Source organism: Melanotaenia boesemani, chromosome 2 (genome assembly GCF_017639745.1).
Source record: "Melanotaenia boesemani isolate fMelBoe1 chromosome 2, fMelBoe1.pri, whole genome shotgun sequence".
NCBI lineage: Eukaryota > Metazoa > Chordata > Actinopteri > Atheriniformes > Melanotaeniidae > Melanotaenia > Melanotaenia boesemani.
Window position 1 is genome coordinate 12,564,132 of NC_055683.1, and position 26,714 is coordinate 12,590,845.

Sequence of the window (26,714 nt, forward strand, 5' to 3'; positions counted from 1 at the left end):
TGTGGTTTGAAGCTTGATGTATAACAGTTTATTTCTCACACGGACAAGCAACATAGAACTAGACAAAACACATCAAAGCACATCTTCAGGCACCTCCATGCTTGAGAAGAAGCAGGAAGAAGAACCTGCCCATTTTTAAAAACATAACACACCAATAAATGATTTGTCAAGTACTTGACAATACTTAAGGGAAATACTCATTTACAGTCTACATAATAGCAATCATTCAGCAAGTTCATACGCTCTAATTATGTTCTCTCTCTTACATATATATATATATATATATATATATATATATATATATATATATATATATATATATATATATATAAACCCCCACTGCATTAAAGAGGCACCGTTTTCTCCTAAATTTAGGAACAGCGTGGAGCTTTTCCTTTCCCTCAATGCTGGGTATAATCATTAAAGTTTCATAATCAAAACAAGCACAAATTGATATTAAGATAGAATTTTAATTGTGTAAGTGGTCACAGCAACACCAGTTCCACAAAGGTAACAATCATTTACTCATAGTGATTAAGTTAATGAAGGCACTTTGCCAGTAACCAGCAACACTCTGCTTCACATGCATTCTTAAAAAGTCAGTCTGTGAGCATGAATACAATACAAACCTTAGTGAAAACAGTCAAAATACAGCAACCAGACTGAGGCAGCCAATAATAATAGTTAGAGTAATCATCATAAAATAATGTTAGCATGAAAAATGCCTAAATAAATAGCTATTAAGAGTGTAAAACTAATGTTTTTGTCATAACACACTATGAACAAGGTTATTTCAATTTACTTTTAAGTAATTCAACAATATCAACACTGTGTATTGGCCTCAAACTGATTATTTAGGGTGTGCAGAACCTGTTGTGACTACTAGTGTGAAGGTTTGTACTGCTGCTGTATAAATGGTACCTTATACAGTAGAAAAGTGGGTATTTGTCATATGATATTGACAAGGGTAAGACATAACTGATGTGTAGACATACTGTGAATAATAAACTGGGAGCTACAGTATGATGATGTGACACACTGATTCGGCCTTCAAAGGTTGCCACTATATTTTCCTAATTCATATGTGCACATTTGGTCATATGCTGGCTTTTTCTGAAAGGCACTGAAAACTTATACATTCTATTTGCCTCTTTTTCACTATTCCTGCCACACATTTCCCTGTTGAAAATATCCAGTGCAAAGAAACCAGAATCTCAAAATCCACTTCATGCTGCCTCATGTCACTGACTTAAATTTCTCCAGAGACACATTGTTTGACGGTTGTGATGCCAGAAAAAGTAAAGATGCCCTATACAGATGGGATTCAGTGTAGGACCGACATTTTACTGCAGACTGGTTTTATATTCCCTGGGAGTCTTCTCTAATTAGATATCTGGCTTTTGACTAAAATGAAACAGACAACCCAAGATATCAAAAGCGGAAAGTGCATGCAGGCAAACTTATTCACGGATTTAAAATGAAATCCTTCTATTTGCCGGAATTGTAGGGACTTAATCAGTGTGATTACAGCTCAAACAAGCATCAATGTGGCTTTGTGCTGTAGTGAGCAGTGGATTTTCAAGTCATTACAACAACTATTATAGTTTATTCTTCTTCATCTGGCAAGATCTAGATGACTGCATATAGGGGAAAAATAAACTTCAAGTTCAGCAGTTTTGTATTGACTTTATATATTCATTATTAAATTGGTTGTAATGATTCCTCAGTATCTGCATGTCACCAGAGTTCTTCAGTTTTCCACAAGAATTTGCATTAACTGAACAGATGAAGAAGTACAGGAATTGAAGGAAGCGTCTGTATCTTGCTGATACCTTAAACTGAGACAGGAATAAAGCCAGCTGGGATCTCAGCTAACATCAGGACAAATTATTAGAAGGCCTGTCCCACTCCACCTGGCTTCTCACTGGAAGACCTGCTCCCTTGCCTGTAGCCTCTTGTGTCTTTGTTTCATCTTGAGAAAAGTCCCAACTTGTAGCAGGTACACCATCTGCAGCATCAGCAGCAATACAAGAGGCTACCACTTCTTCTTCCTGGAGCACCATAGCCTCTTTCACACTGCTGTTGTTATTATAGCACAAGATGGGCTGGTACACGCTCCCACCCTCACTCATCATGTCTGAACTCCCAAAGTCAAAGAGAGGGTTGTTATCTGCAATCCCCAGTCCAAAGCTCTCTAGCATCTCCATCACAGATGGTGTAGATGTGCCAGAGGGGTTTTCCTCCTCAATAAGGCTCAGCGTGGGCAAGATGTCCACCAACTCTGCCATTTCCATCGGTCGGATGACTTCAGTGATGCCAGGGGAAAAGTCCAGTTCTCCTCTGTAGGAGACTTCTGTGTCCGACACCGTGTATCCTGTTTCCAGCTGAACAATAGCAGCAGGCTCAAGTCCAGACCCTATTAAAGCGCTTGTGCATCCACATTCTGACTGAGCAATACTCGTCAGGTCTGTGGTTGACTGAGAGTTAATGTCGACGGGATACCCTCCCTTCACAACACCTTCCATTAACACCAAGACCGCCTCCTCAGGGATGACAGTTATTTCCTCTGGTGTGGTGATTGTTGGAGCCTCCGGTGGAGGCGCACTGGCTGATCTCTCTGAAAATGAAATGAGAAAACCAAAAGAAGTTAAGAGATGATAAAACATTATGCTGTCCAGTAATGCATGAGTATTATCTGCATATCCTTTGGTCGGTTTTCTTCCAGGAATGACAATTAGGGTTGGACCTGGACATCTGCTTTAAAATGTTGCTTCTCACTTACAGTTATTTTCATTTTAAAAGTCTAAAAAAAAAAGAAACAAGAGTTTAAAGGAATCTAAAATTGTGGATTGCTGTGCTTTGGTTTGAGGAGTAAGATAAAAAAAATTACTTTGCTTTGCTTAAAAAATCCAATAGCTACATGTCTGACTCTACAGGCCTCAGTTAGAATGTTAAATGTTAAAGTTCATGACAGTAAAATTAGAAAAGACATTTCACTTTTGGAAATCTGTATTGTGGTCTAATGAGTTCATTTGAGATTTGCCGTCTTACCTGTTGCATATACGGGAGATACACAAGACCAAATTGGGTGGTATATGGATGTTTAACCAAGACCCTGCAGTGCAATAGAAGTGTCTGACTCCAGAGGAGGAGGTTGTGTTTTCAGATCACATTGGGGTCATAAAATCTTACCTTTCACAAAAAGAACTGCTCAGCAGTGAGCAGCAGAGATTTTAGTGGACTCATGGTTGGTTCCCAGCCAATGCATCATATGTTGTCTTAGAAAGCCCACCAACCTCGTACCAATTAGGATACAGTTCACTCCTGGAAGTTTTCTGTTTTAAGGATTGCAATCTTCAGATTTCTACTTCTAAGTCAGGGCTACTGAATTCAGTCCTATGAGGCTGCAGTCCTTCAAGTTTTCAATGCATCCCTGCCACAATACACCATCCTAGTTCACATACTTACACAAGAACGCTATCTGCTCAAAATTGTCAGCATTACTTGACTCATAAATTCTTGAGTCTGCAAACGTTGAATCAGTTTGCTGAATTGAGATGTTGTCATTTTAATGGTCCTTTCTATGATGGTCTGTACAGAGAAATGCATGTCTCTAATTTCACTCAAGTCCAAGAATAAATGGTTGAATGTCATAACAAGTGATTCTTTCATGTATTGTCCATTTGTAAACTGCGTTCTTTTCTGAATTGCAACAAAACCTGCAGCAGTAGTTGAGTTTGGAGTCTTGATCTAAGTATAAAAAGTATGTTTACACTGTTCAGGTTCCTTCAGAACTTTTGACATCACTTTTTTTTATCATCCTCAGCTGTGTTTGTTCTGCAGATGTCTTTCAATGTTACATTTTTTTGTTCTTTGGTAGTTGCTTGACACAAACACGCATGTGAGTCAGCCAGCATGAATGGTAATGAATGCAAATAAACCACAGAATCACACAGAATTATACTTTAGTTTCCTCTTGAGCCAGGGAGAAAGGAGCCACATGCAGCTCAAGATCCACAGGTTTCAGAGATGCAGAGATAAACCAGAACAAAACGGGTGGTATCTGAGCACCTAACCAAGACCTCGTGGCGCAACGGTAGCGCGTCTGACTCCAGATCAGAAGGTTACGTGTTCAAATCACGTCGGGGTCACTTATGTTCCACTATAGTGCATCAGACTGTGGTCAAATGTTCAGTAGTGGTTAACAGAAGCTGTTGACCTCAAGCTTCCCAACCATGGTGTTCTTGTTTGTCAGCTGGATAGCTCAGTTAGCAGAGCATCTGTCTCCTATGTGGGAGACCACAGTTTCAAGGCCTTAGGGTGGCCTTAGGGTCCTTAGGCAGGACCCCTAATGCTACTGCCTAACCACTGTAAGTTGCTTTGGATAAAAGCGGCTGCAAAATTTCTGTAATTCAGGCTCAATGCCAGAAGGAAATGATTGTTTCTTTGTTGGACAACATAATGGCTGCAATTTAAATCATTGTAAACTCTCACTGACATTTGAGTGCTGACAAATCAGTGTTTGTGTTGCCTTCCAGTGTATTCATGACAATACAAACTATTGCAGAATTTCTTTTTATCAGATTTTGTAAGACAACTTTTCATTCCTTACAAAACATGTGGTATGTGGCCACATAAACAGGACCTCGTGGCGCAATGGCAGCGCGTCTGACTCCAGATCAGAAGGTTGTGTGTTCAAATCACATCGGGGTCATTAATGTACCAAGATGCAGCTCAACATTATGTAAACACATTGATGCTTAGCAGACGAGCATGACACAGGTTTAATTTCCTGTCAATACATTGGTCATGAGAAGACTTTCATCATTGTCTAACTTAAGCCTGGTACACATAATAACTTTTGAGCTGTTTTTGTCCTGATTTATCCTCTTCCCGACTTAGAACGGCAAACGCCCTATCATCCTAAGATTTCCCTGTAACATCATCATTTAGTCTGTGGTGTGTTACGAGCCGATTTGTCCTGATAATCCGCTCTGAAACAGGTCGTAGCCGACAATTGGGAGCATTGAACGTGTCCAATATGTTAGAGGAACGCCGACAACTCGTGCACTGTGATTGCGTGGATGGAATGTAGCCAATCAGAGAACGAGCTGGTTGGGGAACAAGGAAGTAAATAAAGTTTATTTATTTATTTATTTATTTGGTTCAACAAATAATAAGAACATATAATGAACAATATAGAAACTAATCACTGTAAGAGAGAATTACATTGGTGAAATGGTATAAAAAGATAAGACAGAATGCATCAAGAACTAAAAGGGCAAAAAGTAAAAAAAAGGGCATAAATAAATAAAAACTGAACATAAACAGGGGTGACCAATACCAAGATAAAGATATAGAAAAAGACTACATATTACAAATTACAGATCAGGGCGTACATAAGTTAAATGTGATACAAGTAGCAACAGCCCTTCTCGCCTAATCGTTGTTAATTGTTTTCAAAGATTTAACACAAGCCATGAACATTCTGTGAAACAATAAGAAAAGAGGTTTATGCTGTGAGAACTTACACTTATGCAGAAAGAATTTAGCCATAATAATCAGTAGATTAATCACATAAGCTTTTTTTTTACAAAATTTTTCATCATACTTAAAAAACCAAAAACCACATGTGTAAAGGACAAAGAAAAATCAATAAGCAAGTTATCATTAATAAACTTGGAAATATCAAACCAATTTTTTTACTGTATTCACAATGCCAAAATAAATGAGGAACAGTTTCAGGGTGAGTATGACAAAAAGAGCAGTTGATATCAGCGTCGTCAATTAATTTCTTGAGGAAATGTTTGACAGGATAAAATTTGTGCAAAATTTTGAACGAGACCTCTTTAATCTTGTTATTTAAAATATAATTGTTTGTCAACATCCAAACTTGAGCCCACGGAGTATCCTTGACAAAATTATTCCAGTATGTAACAATATTAGGTTTGGCAACAGTATCAGACAAAAACAAGCTGCGGATAGCCTTGTTACATTTTTTAAAGCCTGCGGAAAAACAAATTTTCCTACAGAAGGTCTCAGAGGGATGAATCAAAACAGGATTGGCCTGAAGTGGCACATTTCTAAAGAGCAAGACTGATCCTGTCGAGAGAAATAAAATCAGTAAAACTCATAAGTTGGCCGTTCACGTCGTCTCCAGTCTGTTATTTTTTCAGTTCTGGCTTTTTCTGTTAACAATAGTCCCAGGACCACCATCATTCCCTCGCCTTATATATCCTCTTCCACGATGAGTGTTGTGTTTTCCGATCGTTACTGTGTTTCTTCTTCGTTTTTTGCCGGTTGTTGCTATGTTTCTTCTTCTACGTTTCGACGTTTGTCCGGCTTGGAGGACTAGATTGTAGATGAGTTGCTGGACAGCATCGTCATGTCTGTGTTGTTCTGTGATTAGCTTACTGGTGTACACCACACACATTATGATCAAAACTGTTTAATGCCTGATTTTTTATCTTCACGTGTGAGGACTCAAACCATTAAACAATCTCATAAGATTAAAAAAAAGCGTAATATGTGTACCAGGCTTTAGATAATTCTTAAGAAGAAAGATTAGTTATCCAACGGTGATAAAGAAGGTTTTAAAGAGGGATCAAGTTTTTGTGCATTGTAAATGTAATGTATTTCTATTGTAAAAGCCCAACTAGGGATGGACACTGCGAATTAGTCTTAGCTATAAATCTTATGGTGTGATACATGTTTACTGAATACACCTGTCCCTGTCAAATAAATAAATAAAATAAATTGGGCCTCATTGACCAACAGTACTTAGAACAAATTGTTTTCAGACTTACTTAAAAAAATTATGAAGATTTATGATTTATAAGGCATTCACAAATGTTTTGGTATCCAAATCTTATAAGATTATGACCTGGCCTCCTGATTAAAAATACCTCTGGCTAAGCTTTAGACTCACCAGGACGTTTTAGTTAATCAGATGCATGCACTGGCTCCAACATCAACTGTACCCCTTTTTAAAAGGGTGCTGGATTTGTCTGGATACAATAGGTGTCATTTTTATTCCCAAACATAGAAGCAGAATGTAGAAAATGTATTATACCATGTAACATTTCCCCCTTTAGCCATTACAACACTAAGATATGCTTCCTGATGCACTCATGGTCCCAGACTGCAGAATTGCTGTCTAGGTTCATAGAAATTGTTATTCACCTGCTTCTAAGAGGCAAAATATGAAACATTTGGTAGTCTACAAACATGTTTGTGAATCTGATAGAGAGTTTTCTTAAAAACAGGAAATTGAGGAAGTTTTGTAAGAAGATATTGGTGAATGAAGCCTTTAGCTAGATAGGACCAGAATGAAAATGTATGTTGGAGAAGGTAATTAGGCTCATATTCAATAGTAGAATACTTCTGTATACAGAGAAGTTATACAGAGTTTATAGTCAACCCAATGACTGCAAGATACCCAGGTCCTGATATGTAAAGCCATAGAAAATTACATACTATGACTACATGGCTCTATACCCACAACATACCTGAAGTAGGTCTTTGTGCTTGCATCCAATGGGGCCACAGTCGGGCAGTCAAGCTCTCTTCTACTTCTTCACCATCAGGACATGGAGGTGGGTCTCCCCCCATCACCAAGCCTAGCGGCACTGCTCCCACCCACTGCTTAGATCGAACACACTGTAAACAGTCCATAATCCATCGGGCATCCCTCCATACCACATCCAAACGCTAAAGAAATAAGAAAGAGGAAGAGCAGTGAACTTTGAGTGCAGGCCTTTTCTCTCCTACTCATTTTATTAATTTAATTTAAATAATTTAAAGGAGAAAATAGAAAGAACCACTGTTTTGTTTTATCATTGTTTTCATAAACTTACATGAGAAAGTTCAGTGATGTTGTTCAACCTCTCTCGGGCTTCCTGCACCTCCTTGGTGTCCAGCGACTCGCGCAGAGCCTGCTGAGCCAGATGAGTGTCCAGCTCCAGCCTTACCCAGGACTGGCAGTACTGACAGAGGAAGTCCCGTTCATATGTCCAGAAGTGAACTAGTTGAGTCAGAGTTGAGAAAAATAACAAATCAATACATCAAAGCAAGGAGAGAGAGCCTCAGAACTGATTAGTTCACATTATTGTACCTTTCTAGTGGGATTTTCTTAAAAAGGGGGGTCTGAAGGGGAAGGTGGAAAACCAGACCTTCATTGTGCTTGAATAGGAGGATAAATTCACAAAATACATTGACACAAGATGTCCCACAGTTTGTTTGATGCTCAGCACATTTTCATTCAAACAAGCAGTGAATATGGTACAATTTGCAGGATATTTTTTTGGGGAGTTGTTAAAATTCTTTCCTTTGCTCCCTTTGAAGAAGACACACCTTGATCTTATTGAGGAGTCTAAAAAATATGACTTGTCAAGTATTCCTTATAAAGGGGATATAATGCTTCTTTTACTAGAGAAGAAAGTCTTCCTTGCAACAAGTTTAGAGACTCCTCAAGGTACAAAGTATTTCAAGTCCGATGGTCAGAACATGAGGTCAGCAGCGTATCTGATCTTCTGATTTCTCGGCTCTTTTTATGAGCAATAGCTGGAAAAAAAAGCACTGGTATTATTTGAAAGACATTGTTCAGTTACACTTAGCCACTTACCCAGTTCAAAGATCTGCAGAGGCATAGTGAGGCTGGGCTCTTTGGTCCCCACCAGAGGCCAGTAACTAGAGCTGAAGTCCTCACTTGGAGGCAGGAGCAGCAGCATGGACAGTTTTTCACCAAACTGCAGCAGCTCCCGTGTGTACACACCGTACTGATACGCCTACCAGAAACACAGCAGAATGTAGGAAAAAAAACAAGTATGTCAAAAATTAAATGTAAACTAGATGTTGAGTTAAATTTCACTATATGTGTATATGTTTATTTTAAGAAAAGAATGTACACTGCCTGGCCCCCCAAAAAGGTTGCCACAAAAATAAATAAATAAAGGTCACACACTAATTTAATTAGACTGCCTTTAGCTTTGCTTACAGCATGCATTTGTTGTGGCATTGTTTCAGTAAGCTTCTGCAGTCTCACAAAATTTATTTCCATCCAGTGTTGCGTTCATTTTTCATTAAGCTCTTGTATTGATGGGAGAGAACGAGCACTATGCAAAGACTTCTCCAGCACATCCCAAAGATTCTCAATGGGGTTCAGGTCTGGACTCTGAGGTGGCCAATACATGTGTAAAAATGATGTCTCACGTTCCCTGAACCAACCTTTCACGATTTGAGACCAATAAATCCTGCAGCTTGGCTGCATCACGTTATCCTCCTCTCTTCTTACCCTGATGCACTCATTGCTCTGGAACAGGGTAAATCTGGACTCATCAGACCACATGACCTTCTTCCATTGCTCCAGAGTCCAATTTTCTTGCTTCCTAGCAGATTGAAGCCTTTTTCTCTGGTTAGCCTCACTGATTGGTGGTTTTCTTATGGCTACACAGCTGTTCAGTCCTTATCCCTTGAGTTCCCTTCACATTTTTCATGTGGAAATGTTCTTACTTTTACTATTAGTCCCGGGTTCTACAGTTTTGTTAGCCTCTAATCCACCAAACATCTAAGTGATCGCTGATCCGCATCATTCAAGATGTTTTGTTTTCGACCACATGGTTCCCACTATCCTTCTGGTTTTTAATAATGTGTTGAACAGTTCTTAACCCAAGTTTAGTAGTTTCTGCACTCTACTTAGATGTTTCCTCTGCCTGATGCGTGCCAGTGATTTGACCCTTTTTAAACAGACCACGGGATGTGTCTTACAACATAGCTGTTTAAAAATTTTTTATTTGAAATACAAGCCTGATGTAATTCCACAAGCTAATTATGTATTAAAGTTGTGTCTAAATGATAAAAAAGATTCAAATGAAAAATCTTGCCTCTGTAAATGCCACCTTTATCTTTTTTTTTTTTTTTTTTTTATGCTGCATCGGCAGGATGTCAAAATAAACACCTCTGGCGTTTCTAGTGTTCAAAAAACATTCCTGGATCCAGGTGGCAATCTGGATCACCCCCAAGATCTAATCACTTGTTCCTTTTTCCATTTCAGAGGTTCCCTGATAATTTCATCAACATCCGTCCATTACTTTTTGAGTAGACAGAGTAGACAGACAGCCAGACAAACGTACACCACAGAAAACAAAACCTCTGCCTTGACAGAGGTAAATAAAAACCAAGTCTTTTATGGGATAATGTGCTTTGTACTGAGGAAAGGCTTTGAGTGGTCATAAGGACTTGTAAAGTACAAACCACAAGACTTCAGGATAATTGGGTCTCATTCAACAACAGCTATCACGAACAAATTTATTATACTTTCATTTTTATAATGAAGATTTTGTTCTTCTTATTCACAGATTTTTGTATCCACTCAGGAGAACGCTCACTGACATTTGATTGCTGACAAGTCAGTGTTTGTGTTGCCTTCCAGAGTTCAATTCATGACAATACAAACAAACTATAACAGAATTTCTTTTTATCAGATTTTGTAAGACAACTTTTCATTCCTCACAAAACACATGGTATGTGACCATGTCAACAGGACCTCGTGGCGCAATGGCAGCGCGTCTGACTCCAGATCAGAAGGTTGTGTGTTCAAATCACATCGGGGTCATTAATGTTCCAAGATGCAGCTCAGCATTATGTAGTCACATTGATGCTGACAAGAGCAGCTGGACACAGGCTTAATTTCCTGTTAATACATTGGTCTTGGGAAGACTTCCATCCTTGTTGTTTAGATAATTGTTCTGAAGAAAGAGTTGTTATCCAACATTGACCAACAGTACTTTTCAGACTTACTTAAAAAAACTTTTTATGAAGATTTATGATTTATAAGGCCTTCACAAATGTTTTGGTATCCAAATCTAACCTTTAGACTCACCTAGACGTTTTAGTTAATCAGATGCATGCACTGGCTCAATCATCAACTGTACCCCTTTTTGAAAGGGTGCTGGATATGTCTGGATACAATAGGTGTCATTTTTATTCCCAAACATAGAAACAGAATATAGAAAATTTATTATACTGTGTATCACTTCCCCCTTTATTCATTATACCACTAAGATATTCTTCCTGATGCACTCATGGTCCCAGACTGCAGAATTTTTGTCCAAGTTAATAGAAATTGTTATTCACCTGCCTCTAAGAGGCAAAATATGAAACGTTTGGTAGGCTACAAACATGTTTGTGAATCTGATAGTTTTCTTAAAAACATGGAATTTAAGAAGTTTTGTAAGAAAATATTGGTGAATGAAGCCCATTGTCCTTTAGCTAGATGGGACCCGAATGAAAATGTATGTTCGACAAGGCGATTATTTAGACTCATATTCAATAGTAGAATACTTCTGTATACAGAGAAGTTATATACAGAGTTTATAGTCAACTCAATGACTGCAACATACCCAGGTCCTGATACACAAAGCCATATAAAATGACATACTATGACTATATGGCTCTATACCCACAACATTACACTACCTGAGGTAGGTCTTTGTGCTTGCATCTAATTGGGCCACAGTCTGGCGACCTTATTAAACAGACCACGGGATGTGTTTTATGACATAGTTGTTTAAAAAACGAGAAGCTACTCATGCATCAGTAAGAATAAATTACTTGTTATATATAAATATAAATATAAATCACCCATGCAGTGGTGATTTATCTTTCAGCTGGCTAGCCTACTATCAAATAGTAGGCCTGTACCTTTGCTTAGTTTCTTATTTGCTTAGTTAAGTCCATGTGGAGACTTTTCTTTTGACCAGTCAGTGTAGTTAGAGGTGGCTGTTTTTACCCTGTAGAGGGGGATGTTGAGCTTTGTCAGGAGATGCGTGACTGCTGCTCTCAGACATCTGACAAATTCCCTCAAGCTGCTGCCCTCCATCGAGCTGTCGTCCTCACCGCTCAACAGGTTCTGAATGCTGGCGTTGTGGGCGGTGTGAACATGACTCTGGAGCCATGTCCACTCGTCTCTGTCACAAAATAATGCAAAACAAAAAAGCAGAGCAAATGAGTGGAAATAGGTGGAGAAATGTCTTCTTTATTTCTCCTGGGAAAAAAAAAACTTGAGATAAGTCCAAGTTGTTCTGGGAAATGTTTGAGCATTGGTTTGTGAAACTGCTATCTTTTCATCTGCATCAGTACATCAACGTAGTCGAAAAGTGTTACCTGGACACGTGGGCATTGTGTCGGACCCGTGTATGGCAGAGCAGATTAGGGAGCCTCTGCGGCACCAGGACCCTGATCTGTTCTACTGAGCTGCACAGCTTCAGGATGCCCACATACAGACCCGGCTGAGCCCACTGAGTGCTGTGTCTATGGAAGGACAATTTTTCCTGGAGAACAAAGAAACATTGCATGGTGGATGTAAATACAATGTAATCTTCTTTTACCTGCTTCATCTTGTTTTTCCTTCCCCATTTTCCTGGATAATTTTAATTTGGCTAGCTAAATTAATTTAAATACATTTCATTTTCATGTTAAAATCACAGGAGAATGAACTGTTTTTGATGGATTATGTTGCTTGGCATACATGTAATGTGTCAAACTCACCTTTAGCTGCTCATACAGGATGTCCATGGCAGTAGGCTCAGGCAGCAATGGAGTTCTCCTGCGGTTTTTTTCCAGTCGGGCCAAAGGCATCCAGTGGAGTGGAGGGTCAGGAGGACTAGAACAGGCAAGTTGAACAAAATTTAAATGCTGCTACATGAAAACAAGAAGTTTAATGTCAACCAACAGGCGGGCTTAATATTCTAAAAACATCCTGCATTATGGGTGTGAACAAGCTCAGCCTGATATCTAAATTACGTAATTATCTCCTCTGAACAAGGAAAAACTAAAGAATGCTGAGAGAAAATAAAAAAATTGTCTGGATCTTGAAATGTTTCTTCAGTGATGAGTTGGAGTCTTGTCCTTCAGATGGCGGTCAAAGCCTCCATTCTCTGCTCTTTGCAGAGGTATTAAAATGTCTGTCAGGGATTAAGGGGATATGACATAAGACTTTTTCTCACCGAGGAGGATTTGGGAATTCCTTCAGAGTTACTAGTAGCACGTTGCCTTGGCGGTCTTTCAGCGGTTCATAGTACAGCTGGCCCAGGTCCATCGTTCCTAGAGAAGACTGACCACAAAAAAAGGTGCATGGTTAAAACAGAAACACAAGAATGAAATAAAGAGGATATTAGGGATGTCATGTGGTGAAAAACAGGCTCTATATGTGTGAAATAGCCTTATTGTGTTTGGCAAAAGTAGTAGGGGAAGGAGCAGAGGGAGGAAAATATATAAAAGGGTAATTAAAACAGCAGTTAACTCATTTTGATGTCTCTTATCTTCAGAATAAGCGGCTTAACTTCCTACCTGCAGCTGGGAAATGGCTCTTAAAATGTTGTGGCGGTTCTGAAGGAGGGATGAGGGGGATGAGTGAGCAGAGGAAAGGCCCTGCTGGAGCCAGGGAACTTGCTGCCATGCACAGGACAACTACAAGAAAAGAAGATCCTCAGTGTTCCACTTCAATTCACATAAAGGCATTTAATAGCTTTCACGAAAAACCACAGCACGTGTAATATTTCTTAGTAGGATGTATGTCAGTATGTGTTGAATAAACCTTGGCAAACCAAAGGAAGTCATTGGTGATAGAGGTGGAGCAGCACTGGATCTCTACCAGCGGGATCTGATCTTCAGCTGTCACCAGGATGTCTTCCTTGTGGTAGAACACAGTTGCCAAATACACGCCCCTGAAGAAATCATTATAAGACGAAGAAAGCCGTCTCATTAGATGAGAAAAATGATCAAATAAGAAACCTTTCAAATAACCAAACAGCCTCTAATCCCTCAAAAAAAATTTCAGAGTTATTTAAATGTTGTCAATATCAATGAAACGTGAAGAAGCATTCACAAGTCTACTGTAAAATTTTTCAGCAATAATTTAATCTCAGATATCTTTCCTTGTGAAATTACAACTGTTCTTTCCAGGAGCTGCAAAGACACAAGGGTTTGGACTTGCACTTTGCAGTCTACACTGATGTGATCACATCACAGTTAATCCAATTCTCTTGATACCCACTGGGTACGGTGGGACAGGTAAGACAGATGAGCACTACCGTTGTAGGAGACGAACAAACTTGGTGGCAGACTGGAAGAGTTGTTTGATGCCTCGAGACACTGACAGACGTTTGCTGGGACTCTGGGGCTTTGAGCTCTCTGTGGAATGAGGAAGAGGAGGATCAGACTGGATGAAAATCACTTCATCTGCCAGAATACATTCACTATGAACGCTGAAGATATTTGACTTGGTAAAGGTAGAGAGGTGGTATTCTCTGTATTGAATAGACCTGAAATGAATAGTGGTGTAAAGGAAATCTTCTTTTCTTTATGTTCTCTCAGTTTTCTTAAATGTACATCAGAAAGATTAAAAGTAGTGCAGCACCTAGTCTAAATTAAAATCAAATCAGTTCTACTATTTATAAAGCACAATAAAGTTCTATTTGGATCTGCAACTGGAAGCACATACCACATTAAATTCCTAGAGTTACCTATGCAATATCCTCTGTATTGTGATTCTCTGGCATCTTCCAGCAGTTTCCTCACAAGACCCTCATGGTTCCTGAACTGTGACTTCACACCAACACATTCTCTCCAACCTGCAGAGAATTAAAGGCAGAGACAAATCGTCACTTTTCATTCAGACACCAAGGAGTAATTTGTAGGCAAGTGCTGCCTTTGTTTTTCTTTTTCTTTTTGCAAGGGTGATAAGGAAGCAGAAGCACTTGTGTGGGAGTCAATTTCTGCATTCTGAAGTTTCAATATTGATTCATTCTGGACCAGTGAAATCAGGTCTCCTCTGAAGTTCGATGCGCATTTCCTGTTATTACTGTTTGCATTAAATATGGTGGTATTATGAAGCATTATGCTAATAATTCAACATTAAAGCAGCATGGGAACAAGGCCCAGTGATTCACCATAACACTCTCAGTGTTTTTCATAATTCATGAATCTACCTACCATGAGTGGATTCTGCTGTTTTATTTTAAAATTATTGTCTGCTGTGTAATTTTACAATGCTGATAGCCTTTGCCAGCCATGAATCTCCTTTCATCAGTTTTGCAGTTCAGTATACTCACTAGAGGGGGCAGCGCTGACTGGAGTAGAGCACTGAGGCGGTCCCCATCCCTTCACATTGTATGCACTCACTCTGACAAAGTATTGCATTCCCTGTATTTGGAGGAAGCACCAGAGCGCCAAATTATTACCATATATTAACTTTCCAAATTATCTAAATTCAGGACAAAGAAACCAGAGCGTGATCTCATTATTTATTCGTCAGCTTCAGTAAGGCTGTTGACAAGTGCTCTTTTGTGGAAAGTGGTGATGATTGAGGATATAATTACAGTCAACGTGATGGTCTAGAGCTACTGTGTGTGTAATGTCAGTGTGATTATATGTTAGTTTCTTTTTATAGCTTGTGTATGTCTGCATCACTTACTGTTGTCAGTCCCTTGATAATATAGGAGGGGTTTTTCGTCTCTGTAACTTGGGCTGAGCCGAGAACACGCTTGAAGCTGGCTGAGGTGCTCCATTCCACTGTAAATGAAAAACAACCTCACTGACAAATTTGCCTCTGGCTTTGCTCAAAACTCTAGTGAGGAAGAACGAAGGAGTTGAGTATTTACAGTTTGAGGAACATGCTGTACCTGGGTTAAATCTACTTTTGGCAGTGAAGTTGGATATCATGCTAATGCAAAACTGATGCTGAAACCAGGTGCATAAACAAAAGGTCTTTACGCAGGCCAGTTTTAACAATGCCACGGCTTTGATTTTCTTTACCAGTACAAACAATATCCATCCATCCATCCATTATCTTGACCGCTTATTCCATATGGGTCGCGGGTGAGCTGGAGCCTATCCCAGCATTTTAACAGGTGAGAGGCAGGGTACACCCTGGACAGGTCACCAGTCTGTCGCAGGGCTACAAACAATATTTAATACATAAAACATCCATGTGAGAAAGAAAGTGCAACCTTTGTAAACTTTAAAGTCTTAATGATCAAGACATCTTTGAAAAAATAATCTGGCCCTTATCATGATAAAGATGAACAAGAGAAGACGTATTGCACTGTCCCATTAAGACAATGAATACTAAGCCACATGCAGAAGCAGGATATGAATAGGGTTAGTATACTTCATGATCTCATTGATCGTTAACAGCACAAACATAATGTTACCATTCTCTGTATGACATTATCTGTCCCTCACATCATTGTGGAGGAATTCTGGCCCACCCTCTTTACAATGTTGACCACTGACATTTGTTAGCATCTCATGGTCCTTAGAGTATTTGAACCAGGTTGAGCTCTGAACTTTAAGTGGATTATTTAAACTCATTGATTATTTTCTTTTTCAGTTATTATGTTGTGGATGTCAGACAGACAGATTTGCATTCAACTCTAGAATGAACTTTTATGAACTTTACTTTAGAGTCAGAGATGCCCCTCTTTGAGTTTTGCTGCTCCTCTAAACGTTGCTAAAGCAGGACTGAGTTCAGCTCTGGGAACATTGGTAACGGTATTGTGATTAATAAATTAAAAAATGATGGATTCCAAATATTGTGGAGAGGGGCTTTTGCTGATAGTAAAGTAGATAGGTCATTGATTGGCAGAACCTGACTGCTACTCACCCTCTTCATTCATATGGAAGCACTCAGTTTTTCAAATATTTTCTCTACATTTTGGTTTAGCTGTTGTTCAGTGTCATTTGTTGTTGTTTGAATCTAGTAAGAACCAAGTGATCTTTAATTATGGCCTGACTGACATATAAAACCTCAGAGGTGAATGAGGATGTTCTATGTTTTTGACACGACTGCATACTAAAATCTTCTTATCTTACCTCTGTAGCGGGTGATGAGTCCCATGTTGTCACCCTCCGGTTCTTTGATCACCACACACAGAGATGAAATGCTGGTTATCAGGACTGACACATGACTGGGAGGGCCTGGGAGCTCTGGTTGAGATGGTTAAAAAAACATTTGTATTAAAAATGTGCATATGGCTCATTCTAAAAACAAATAGTACAGCAACCATGCAAAGTAAAAGCACTCTTTTTCTCCACTGTAATGCAATGTGCCATATTTGGTGTAAAACCTGATTCACATAAACTGAAATGAACTATTTATTGTATTTAATTGCAGTGAAAGAAATTAAATGTACAACAAATTAACTATAGTGTGTGTCAATGAGAATCTCATTATTCTGGCTCTCAACCCAAAAAACTAGAGCTGCTAATTATTCTTCCCTTAAAGCTTTCTGTTGTTCCAAGGCAACACAGGAGCGGCTCATTATTATCACAACATTAATGATCACCCAGAGTTTCTGTTTTGTGATAATATCTAAGTGTGTTCTGCCCACTGAGACTGTACAGAGAGATTTTTAGTTTAGCTCAAACTTAGCTGTGACCTGGAGTTTAAGTCATACGCCAAAGCAAACAGTACACATAGATCTTAAGCACAGAGCCAACCCCCTTTTCTCAAGAGATTTCTAATAAGAAAAGGCTTAATTTCTTAGCGCATAAACAGAAGACCGGGAGCCTGATTACCTTCAAAAATATGATAATAAAACTCACGGAAGAGAACTGGAAGTTCTGGAACTGAAATAAAATGAAACCCTTAAAAAAAACCTTAATAAAATGAAAAGCCTTTCTAGTGTATAACAAGAGACAGAAGGGACATCATGACATTTTTCTAGAAGAAAAAAGAAATAAACTATCAAAGAGCCAACAGGATGAAGATGTGAGCAGGTTGGCACAGAAACGGGACAGCAATAAATCCTTGGAAATATTATCTGTGTAGACTCCTGCTCATCTACAAGCATCAAGGTTTTGTTTGATACAGGCAGCCAGTGGAGGGAGAGCAGGACATGAGAGAATTTGGACAGGCTGATGACAAGGCAGTCTGTTGAATTTCAGATAAGCTGAAAGGAGGTAGAGGGGTACTTGCAGTTAAAAGGCCAGACAAAGGTAAAAAAAAGTCTGTGAAACTTCAGCACAATGTTGGACTGAATACTTGATCACTGCTGTCTTATCAGTAGGAGTGGAGGGCTTTGATAACTGCTGGTTATGACAGAGCTTTAAAAAGATGGGTTTTAACCTCAATTGAACATCAGGATTTTAACCTTGCTAACGTGTCCATGTGGACATTATATATGAAAACAATCACGTCAACTTGCCTTGTAGTGGCTAACATGTCGGACTTAGCATTTGGGAATACAATTTATTTAAGAGAAGGATTTTGCAAAGCATTATCAGCTAACACAGTCAAATAGAAAGCTATTATTATCTGTGCTCACTTCTTTCAGTTCAGCTCTGAGCACCTAATTGTTTTTAAATACCTAGACAGGAAAGGGGTCAGACGTGTGTGACATGCAGCGAAGGAGAGCAGACTGGGATTCAAACCTCTGCTGGCTGCATCGAGAAGTAGCCGTAGCCTCTGTGCATGAGGCGGACACTCAGTTGAGCTAAACAGCACCATGACATATTATTTTATGAAGGATTTTTTTCTCTACCCTTAACTGCTAAATAGAAACATTTTCAATACAGGATCTTCTGATACCTAATTAAAAATAGATTTTGCTGCTTCTGCTTGACAAAACAGAAACTTTGACAGCGTCTCCCTCTATGAAGCAGGATAACTGTTGACTAACTGCTACTTGCATATGCAGAGGAGCTGTTTTAGATAAGTGGTGGAACTGTATAATTCTATTGAAAATGATGCACTGTTTTCAGGAATGAAATCAAAGCTCTGAGACAGATTTTAAGATAACCAACGTAGCTTCTGTTCTGAGCTACAGTTTATGAATTGCCACAGACTGACCCATGACCACTAACCTGTGTTCTGGAAGTTCTCTCTCATCCGGGAGTACAGCTGCAGCCTCAGTCTCCAAAGGCAGATCTGTCTCTGAACATCAGCTTGTGCCTGAGGCCCGGCCACAGCTTTCCTCACCAGCTCTGTCTTCTTTTCTTCTACTCTTTTACTTGCCAATGCCACCAGAGTGTCCAGCTTTGCTGACCACTCTACCGGCCGGCACACTGAGAGGTAATACAGTTTAGACAGACAGAGAGTGGATGCAATTAGAATGTGATTTGTAATTAAATAAAGTCATGTCTTACAATACTTGTTTTTGATGTGTGGTCTGATATTCTGGATCACAGAACTCACAAACAGGATTATGTCTAGCTCCTGCCTTTGTCAGCACATGAAGCAGAGGGGAGTTGTGGGTAAGGGCAGCAACGTCCAGGGGGACCAGACCCTGTTCGCTTACTCTGTTCACCCCCTTCTCTTTATCTCTGTCCCACTCCTTTTCTTTCTTCTCTCCTCTTTCCCACATGCTTCCTCCTCCTCCAAAACTGGTGTGGTCTCTGGACAAAAGGCTTTGTACAGCCAAAGTGTCCTCATTTTCCACTGCCTCCCACAGGGTCTTGTACTAATGGGGAAAAGGAGAAAGGGTGCACAGCCACAGAGGTTGTAAGACAGAGAAAGAGGGTTTATATGTCAAAAGAGATTTATTTTACAAGAAGGAAGGGAGTTGCTGTGCAATGAAAAAGGCAATGAATGAGACAGAAATACAGAACACATAAATCAAAACACCCCGGGAGGATGTATTCATAATGCAGCCTTATGAGACTCAGAAAATTAGGTAATCTTTGTTATTATGACATAAAAAGAGCATTTTAGAAAAAAGGTGATTTTTTTTTTTTTAGTTGTCTGTTTTGTAAAAAAAAAAAAAAAAAAAAAAAACTCTTAGTTGAGTTTTGGTACAACATATTAATTGGAAAAAAGTAAATCTAAACTTTGACTGTCCAAACATTAACTGCATATTCAAAATTTAACCGACTGACACTTTTAACATCTTTTAAAGTGTTTTTTTTATCATAAATTATTCAGATTGTTAACATATTTCTAAAAAGCCATTGTTTCTTTAACACAGAAAATTAAAAATACTCCACATCCCAGCAAAAATTAGACAGAAGCAGCAGCTGGAGATAAAAGTCAAAGCTCTTTAGAACACATCATGCTAGTCAGTAATGAATTGATCTAGATGTTATAAGTCCCAGCACCAGCTTTTTAAATTACACTTCTTGAACATTGGTGTCGTGTTTACAGATACTGCCTTCTTCCACCTATTTGCCCAAATTAAAAACATCCTGTCAAATCATGATGCAGAAAAACTATTTTTATTCTTGAGAATTTAACTTAAATTTTTAAGCTTGAAAAAAGCCTTCTCTCTTCTGCCTTTTCTCCTAGCTTTTTCCTTCACTTGGCTCTAATACTTCTTCGTAGACACAACTGAAAACCATTTAAAACTCTTTTATATTTTTTTTTCTGTTTTAACTATTATAACATATTTAACAGAGGTTTTTTTTTATTGAACCACGTGTGATAATGATGTCTAAAGAAATAAAATTTTTAGTTAAAATGTAAGCATCAATACCACAATCCCCAAAAATCTGGGACGCCATGTGTCAGAGCATGAAGGCTGTTGTACTGTTGTAATAGATCCAATGCCATGTTTTGCCTTGTCTTGCTGAAACATACAAGGCCAGAAGACTGTCTTGATGGGAACATATGCTACTCTAAAACTGGTGCATACCTTTTAGTGATAGTGCCTTTCCAGATGTGCAAGTTTTCAGTTCCGTAGGCCCTAACGCACCCTGTACCATCAGAAATGCAGATGTTTTACTGTCCACTGATAACAAGTTGGATGGTCTCTCTCGCCTGTAGTACACAGCATCGTTGTTCACGATTTTCAAAAAGAATTTCAAATTTTCACTAATTTGACCAGAGAAAAGTTTTCCACTATGCCTCAGTCCATTTTAAATTATCTAGGCCCAGAGAAGGCAGCTACATTTGTAGTTCATATTCACATATTGATACCTCTTTGTTTACAGGCAGTGATTTGTGAAAGAGCTCCTAAGCCTATGTGGAGGTTTCCATGACAGGATCTCGCCTGTTTTTGATGCAGTGCTGCCTGACGGCCTAAAGGTCAGGGACATCCAATGTTGATGTTTGTCTGTATTACATGTGTACAGAGGTGTATCCTCATACTCTGAATCTCCTGATGATGTATTTTACAGTAAATGACTGAACTTTCTTCACAAATTTCGTGTTGAAAAAGATGATCCTGCAATAGCTTCACATTTTGCACAAACGATACCTTGCATATTGCTGAATCTCTGCCCATCAGTTCCTCTGAGAGACTCTGCCTCCCTTTGGTGCTCTTACTAACCTGTTGCCAATTAGCTAAATTTGTTGCAGCTCACTCCTCCAGCTGTTTCTTTTTAGTACCACCTCAACTTCTTTTGAGATGTTTTTTTTTTGCGAGATCTGTTTTTTTCTAGATGTGCTTTCATCAAATATTATTTTTGAATAAAATCATAAAATGTCTCATGATAAACATTTGATGCTTCCTATGTTTTACTCTAAATAAATATTGGTTTATGGGACTTTCAAATCATTGCATTATGTTTTAACTGAAATTTTACATAGCGTGTTAACTTTTCTTGGGAATGTACAGTAAAAGAAGAAGTAGGAGTAAAATAGCTCAAGCTTTAACCAACTGAAGTAAGAAATACAGCATTTTGCTCTGGGATGTAGTGGAGCTGAGGTAGAAGGCTCCATAAAGACAGACTAAAGTAAAGCACAACTAACAGATCAAAGCTCCCACCCAAAAGACAACAAAACATCTTACATCTTCCTGGGACTTGCTGGGGTATTTGGGTGTGTCTACCTCCGAGGCAGCAGATGATTCCCCTCCCTTCAGTCTGACAGACAGGTTTCTGTAGATGCGTTTGGGTGAGACGGGACCCAGAGAGCGGCGGCGCTGAGGTGGGTTCCTCACGGATACAGACATGACAGGAAAGAGGTGGTATAGGTCTGAAGAGGAGTGAGGAGGCGTCAGAAAACAAGAGTAAATGAGAAGAAGGAAAATTGAGCAGCTTAGGAGAAACAATCAGAGCAATCAGTAAAGTAGTAAAAGCAGAGTAGAGATCAGGGGTCCCAATCTAAGAGCCACAAAGAGAGGAGAGGATATAAAAGTTCATTATAATAGTGAAAAAAAAAGAATATTAAAAGCAAGCTCAGAGATCTGTCTAGAATACCAAACCTTGAGACATTTATTTTTGCTCGTCTTGTTCTACTTTCTTTTGTTCCTCTTCAACCCTCTGTGTGACACTGGTTTTCTTCACCCTGAATGAAGTCTTCCAGCGCACAAAGCCACAGATCCATCAATTTAATTAAACAAAGAACTGCAAACTCATGTAGAGTCAGGATCCTTTTGTGTTATAATAAATTGGAATCACCCCATATTATCAGCTTGAGGACAAAATTCAATTAACACTATGATAATTATGATTCACTGTCTGTTTCCTTTTTTATTATTACAGTCAGCTACTTTTGTGTCTAAAACTCTGTCCTGCAGAGTTGTATTGTCAACATTTAGGCATAAGTACTAAAAAAAAGCTCTCTTTTATCCTCTTCAGTTAGCAAGTCTCTTTTATTTGTCACCGTCTGTTTTTCGTTTTCTCATCCCTTCTTTCTTCTCTCTCTTTTCAGAGCCTTGGAGGATTTGTTTTCATGTTGTTTCAATTTACATCGTGCCACAAGCATTCAGATAAAAGGGGTAACTGTGTAAAAACGAGAGAGTCACATTTTATCATCTCTCTTTTCTTACTACTTTCCCATCTAAACAAAAGCATCCGGTGTCGAAGCTTTTTTTGTTTTTTTTTTATTTCATTTTGCTGCACTGTCCTTGCAAGAAAGGAAATACTCCCCTGGTGCATGCTAGTTGCAGACAGACGATGAAGGCTCAGGTCACAGTGACACATTACCATTGTACCTGTTACCTCATTGTGTGACTCACTTGCTCGCACAGTACCTGCACTGTCTATATGTAGATACGGGACTATAAGGGTAATACCACTGTTACTGTCCCCTATTTGTTTACTGTTTTTTACAAAAATCATAGAAAGTGCTGATGAGACATCTGAAAGAGGAGATAAGCTTCTGTTTGGTGTTTGACCTTTAGATAAGATGAAGCAAAACACAAAGAAAGAAGTGGAAACTATGTTAACATTGCAGTCAGAGACCATGGGAGCATTGTAATTGCGACCTCATCCTATAATTAGTCTTTTTACTTTTTTTTTTTTTTACCTCTTTAATGTCTGTTATGTTGAGGGTGCGAGGGATGCATATTTGCAAACACTTTTTCCGTTTTGTCTGTCTGCTAAATGCTATGGCTCTCGAGTTTAACCGCGCATGGAAACATATGATGACTAATACTGCTAATCTCTCAGGAAGTTATGCGCTGCAGTCTTCTGTGAGAATAAACCACAGAAAGTAGCCTATCACCTTCAAAGGCTATGGTAAAGTGCAACCTTTGTGTCCAAATCTTCATTTTGAATACAGTGATATAGTGACATTTATGTGATTTATATCAAAGTTTTCTGTAAGCTATGCATGAATTTTGCAGATGGAATCATCAATATTTTATATGAATATTTCTGTATTTCTACAACTACAGATTTTTACAAAAACAGTAAAAGAGAAGGAAGACAATCCAATTAATCAAACAAGACCAAGTATTTTTTTAAATATATTTTACACATCTGTGGGAACCACAGGTATGTGAACTTTTTTTCCATGCATTTCTGTTTGAACAAAGACAGATCCCAAGCATTATCTTCATTGTTTGATTACCACTTTGATTACCATTTTAATATTTGTTTAGCTGGATGACCCACTCTATCGAGATGTTCAGTTCATAAATAGATACCATCACGTTTTCCTTTATAAGTGGTTAATATGGCTCAGAATTAATTGCACCATCAATATTGATACCCCAAGATGGAGCAGGTGCGGCACAAACCATGACGGTACCGCCATCATCCACTATATAACCCACATTTGAGTCTAATCAGGGACACGTTTGGTACTTACGGCTCAGTGAAAAACTTTTTGCAATTTGTGATGTTATACAAATGAGTATTTTCCAAGCATTTCTATCAACATAACACTTATCATTTTACCCCAAAAAGTACATTTTGGTCTCATTTTCCAGCTTCATTCAAAGCAAACTGTTGACAATCAGAAATGTTAAGAGTAGCAGTGTTCTCTTTGCAGCCCTGTCATTCACACCACTGTTGTTCAGTGTTCCCTTGATGGTCAACACATTGATAAGGAGAGCTTTACCTGCTTAGACGTTACCCTGGGTTGTTTTGCAACCTTACACACTATTAGCTATGGACCTCGTTCTAAGGGTGATATTTTCTAATGGATCTCTCCTGATTTTCTCCATATGCATCTGTGAACTACTTGAGTTCAAACTCCTTATAAATTATTTCTGTAACCTGCCATAACACCTCTCCAAATGGTCCCCCAAAACTGGCCATGACAGGCTTTCACAGAAACTTTACCAGATCTGTTTTGTTTGTTTTTACATCATTATAATTATTTACACCTAATAATAAAAGAGGATGTCCATTTATACCTGCATATCATTCCACTGATTAAAAATGCTGCATAAATTTAATTTAATTTCCTTTGGTTAACATGTTTATTGTTCCCCTCCTCATAGGTATAAAACATGGATAATTTTTCATACTAAGCAAATAGCTTTAATTTTTTATGTTAACCAGTTTATTGAAATAGGTGTCATCTGTGACAAAGTGGTTATTTTTACACATAATTTTAAATGAATATCAAGGGTACCAGTATGAAAAACCATAGATGTTGTCGCTGAACAGATTATTTTGGTAAAAAGTTTACCCTACATTATTATGAACCTGTACAATATGAGTTAAAAGTTTTTAATGTCTTACCGTTGGTTGATATGTTCGCTTTTTTCTGCTGTTCTCCCAACACTGCGCCGAGTCCTGGGCATAATTTTGTTTTGTTTTTGGCGTTGTTGTTGTTTTTTTTTTTGTTGTTGTTGTTGTTTCACAAACGCCGGGTTGTTTTTCTGGTTAAATCCATCGTGCGGGGTTCATTAAGTTACAACCACTGACGGAGAGGCGTACTTGAACGTTTCACCGAGTGGAAGACCAGAGTCTTTCACTCACACGCATCTTCCTTGTTCCGCCCACTTCCTCATTTAATTTCCACTTAACTTCTTAGAAACAAATGCCTTACTTTTTATGTGCTGATGTGATTAACCATAAATGGTCAATATTAGCAGATTATAAGGAATCACTTACTAAGGATGTTACAAATATCGCAGATTAGATGTCACCCCTTGTATGGATGATATCATCGCTATCCTCCTGGTGGGAAATTCTTGATGTTGTGTTAATTACATAAAAATAGAGCTGTCACGTGCAGGTCGTTTGCCATTCTCTCCAATAAAAGTAATAAAAGAAAAGCTATTTCTGTTACATTTATAGTCAACATCATAGAAAACAACAGGCTGTTTTGGAGTGAGCACATTAATGATGTGACAAGGAGTGGGTTGAGATCATTGGAAAATGTATGGGGCTATATGAAGCTCTTGACACCCCTATATGTAGCTGCAGTACGGCTGTGAAGTAAAAATGGGCTGAAAAGAAATCATAGCCTGTCAACCTAAGACTGCTTCAATGTACAGACTGATCTGTGAGATCTCTGTGAGATCTGTTTATCTTAGCTTGTTCTGTCTTCATATTCTTTTTACTTTTTAATGCTTTTGCCCACTGTAATGCTTTTAATGTTTGGTGTAAAGTAATTTGAACTGTCTTATACATAAAATGTGCCATACAAATAAACTTGCCTTGCTTTACCAGGTATTTTGGTTTCAGGGGTAGCATCGGGGTGTGGGTGTGTTGAGGAAGTTCAATGCAGGTGGCAGAAGGTCCCAAGAAACTGCTTCCATTGAAGTTCTTATGTATCTATAGCCTACTTGATAGTTTCTCCATTTTCATATGAAATAACTATCAAGTGAAGTTGGCAGACATACATCCTGCAGTGAGGAGAACTATCTCTTTCTCTCTTGCTAGTCTCTCTCAAGAGCCTTTAAAACTGCCCAACTAATGGATATTGCCCTTTTCCAAGCATAAATAGAAACATTAAAACTTCATTCTGTCATTTTGCCAGAGGTCTAATATTCCTCTCAGTCAGTGGAACAATACGTTGACCACACACTCCACTTTCCTTCTGGTTTGCTGGAGCACAACTCATTTGCTAAATGTATTGCTCACTGACAAATGAGCTTAGTCCAAGACCTTGTGCACATTTGTTTACCTTGTTAGGAAGATACACACACACAATCACACAGTGGGGAACTCCGCTGGGTTCACGTGATGTAATGCTATGCTGATATGCAGTCTATCTGGTTTTAGAGAAGTAGACAGAGTTTATAAATTGACATGTAGCTAGTAGATGAAACCCGCCCCCACACACCTATCATCACATCACCACTCAGTTGCAGAGAGACTTTTGTTGTCATGGTGATAACCAAATTGCGGCCTTCAAAATGAACTGATACTGCAAAGCAAACTCATACACTCCATCACAAGACAATCCTTGGACAATGACATTCCTTGGAGAATAAATTAGTCTGAAAGAATGATTTTGAAAGCAAAAAAAACATACCTTTGTGTAAGACACTTTCTTTTGATAACAGTGCTATATAAATTATTAAGCTCTACTCCAGATCAATGAGAACATGTCCAAGCAGCTGTTTGTGTATTCTAGATCAAAAAGAGAAAAT

General features: G+C 38.6%; 1 protein-coding gene and 3 non-coding genes across 5 annotated transcripts; 3 read left to right on the top strand and 1 right to left on the bottom strand.

Annotated features, from left to right (window-relative positions):
• Positions 1 to 487: 487 nt before the first annotated feature.
• LOC121632689 (ankyrin repeat and fibronectin type-III domain-containing protein 1-like) lies at positions 488 to 25,079 on the bottom strand. Of its 2 annotated transcripts, none has more exons than XM_041974372.1 (19): positions 24,853 to 25,079; positions 21,726 to 21,910; positions 19,196 to 19,460; positions 18,865 to 19,065; positions 16,873 to 16,986; positions 15,473 to 15,570; positions 15,111 to 15,201; positions 14,523 to 14,630; positions 14,091 to 14,190; positions 13,595 to 13,724; positions 13,348 to 13,467; positions 13,005 to 13,111; positions 12,547 to 12,661; positions 12,163 to 12,329; positions 11,789 to 11,966; positions 8,624 to 8,786; positions 7,857 to 8,023; positions 7,509 to 7,710; positions 488 to 2,617 (listed from the first exon to the last, which is right to left on the bottom strand). In XM_041974372.1, exons 2-19 carry the CDS (start codon positions 21,885 to 21,887, stop codon positions 1,878 to 1,880), a joined length of 3,228 nt encoding a protein of 1,075 aa, XP_041830306.1. In that variant the 5' UTR covers positions 21,888 to 21,910; positions 24,853 to 25,079; the 3' UTR covers positions 488 to 1,877. The 2 variants fall into 2 exon arrangements, with proteins under 2 accessions (XP_041830306.1, XP_041830300.1); XM_041974366.1 differs by having other exon boundaries at positions 21,726 to 22,038.
• trnaw-cca lies at positions 4,080 to 4,151 on the top strand. The gene has a single exon. It is a non-coding gene; the product is annotated as a tRNA-Trp (tRNA).
• trnaw-cca lies at positions 4,643 to 4,714 on the top strand. The gene has a single exon. It is a non-coding gene; the product is annotated as a tRNA-Trp (tRNA).
• Positions 10,541 to 10,612, top strand: trnaw-cca. Its single transcript has one exon. It is a non-coding gene; the product is annotated as a tRNA-Trp (tRNA).
• Positions 25,080 to 26,714: the final 1,635 nt, after the last annotated feature.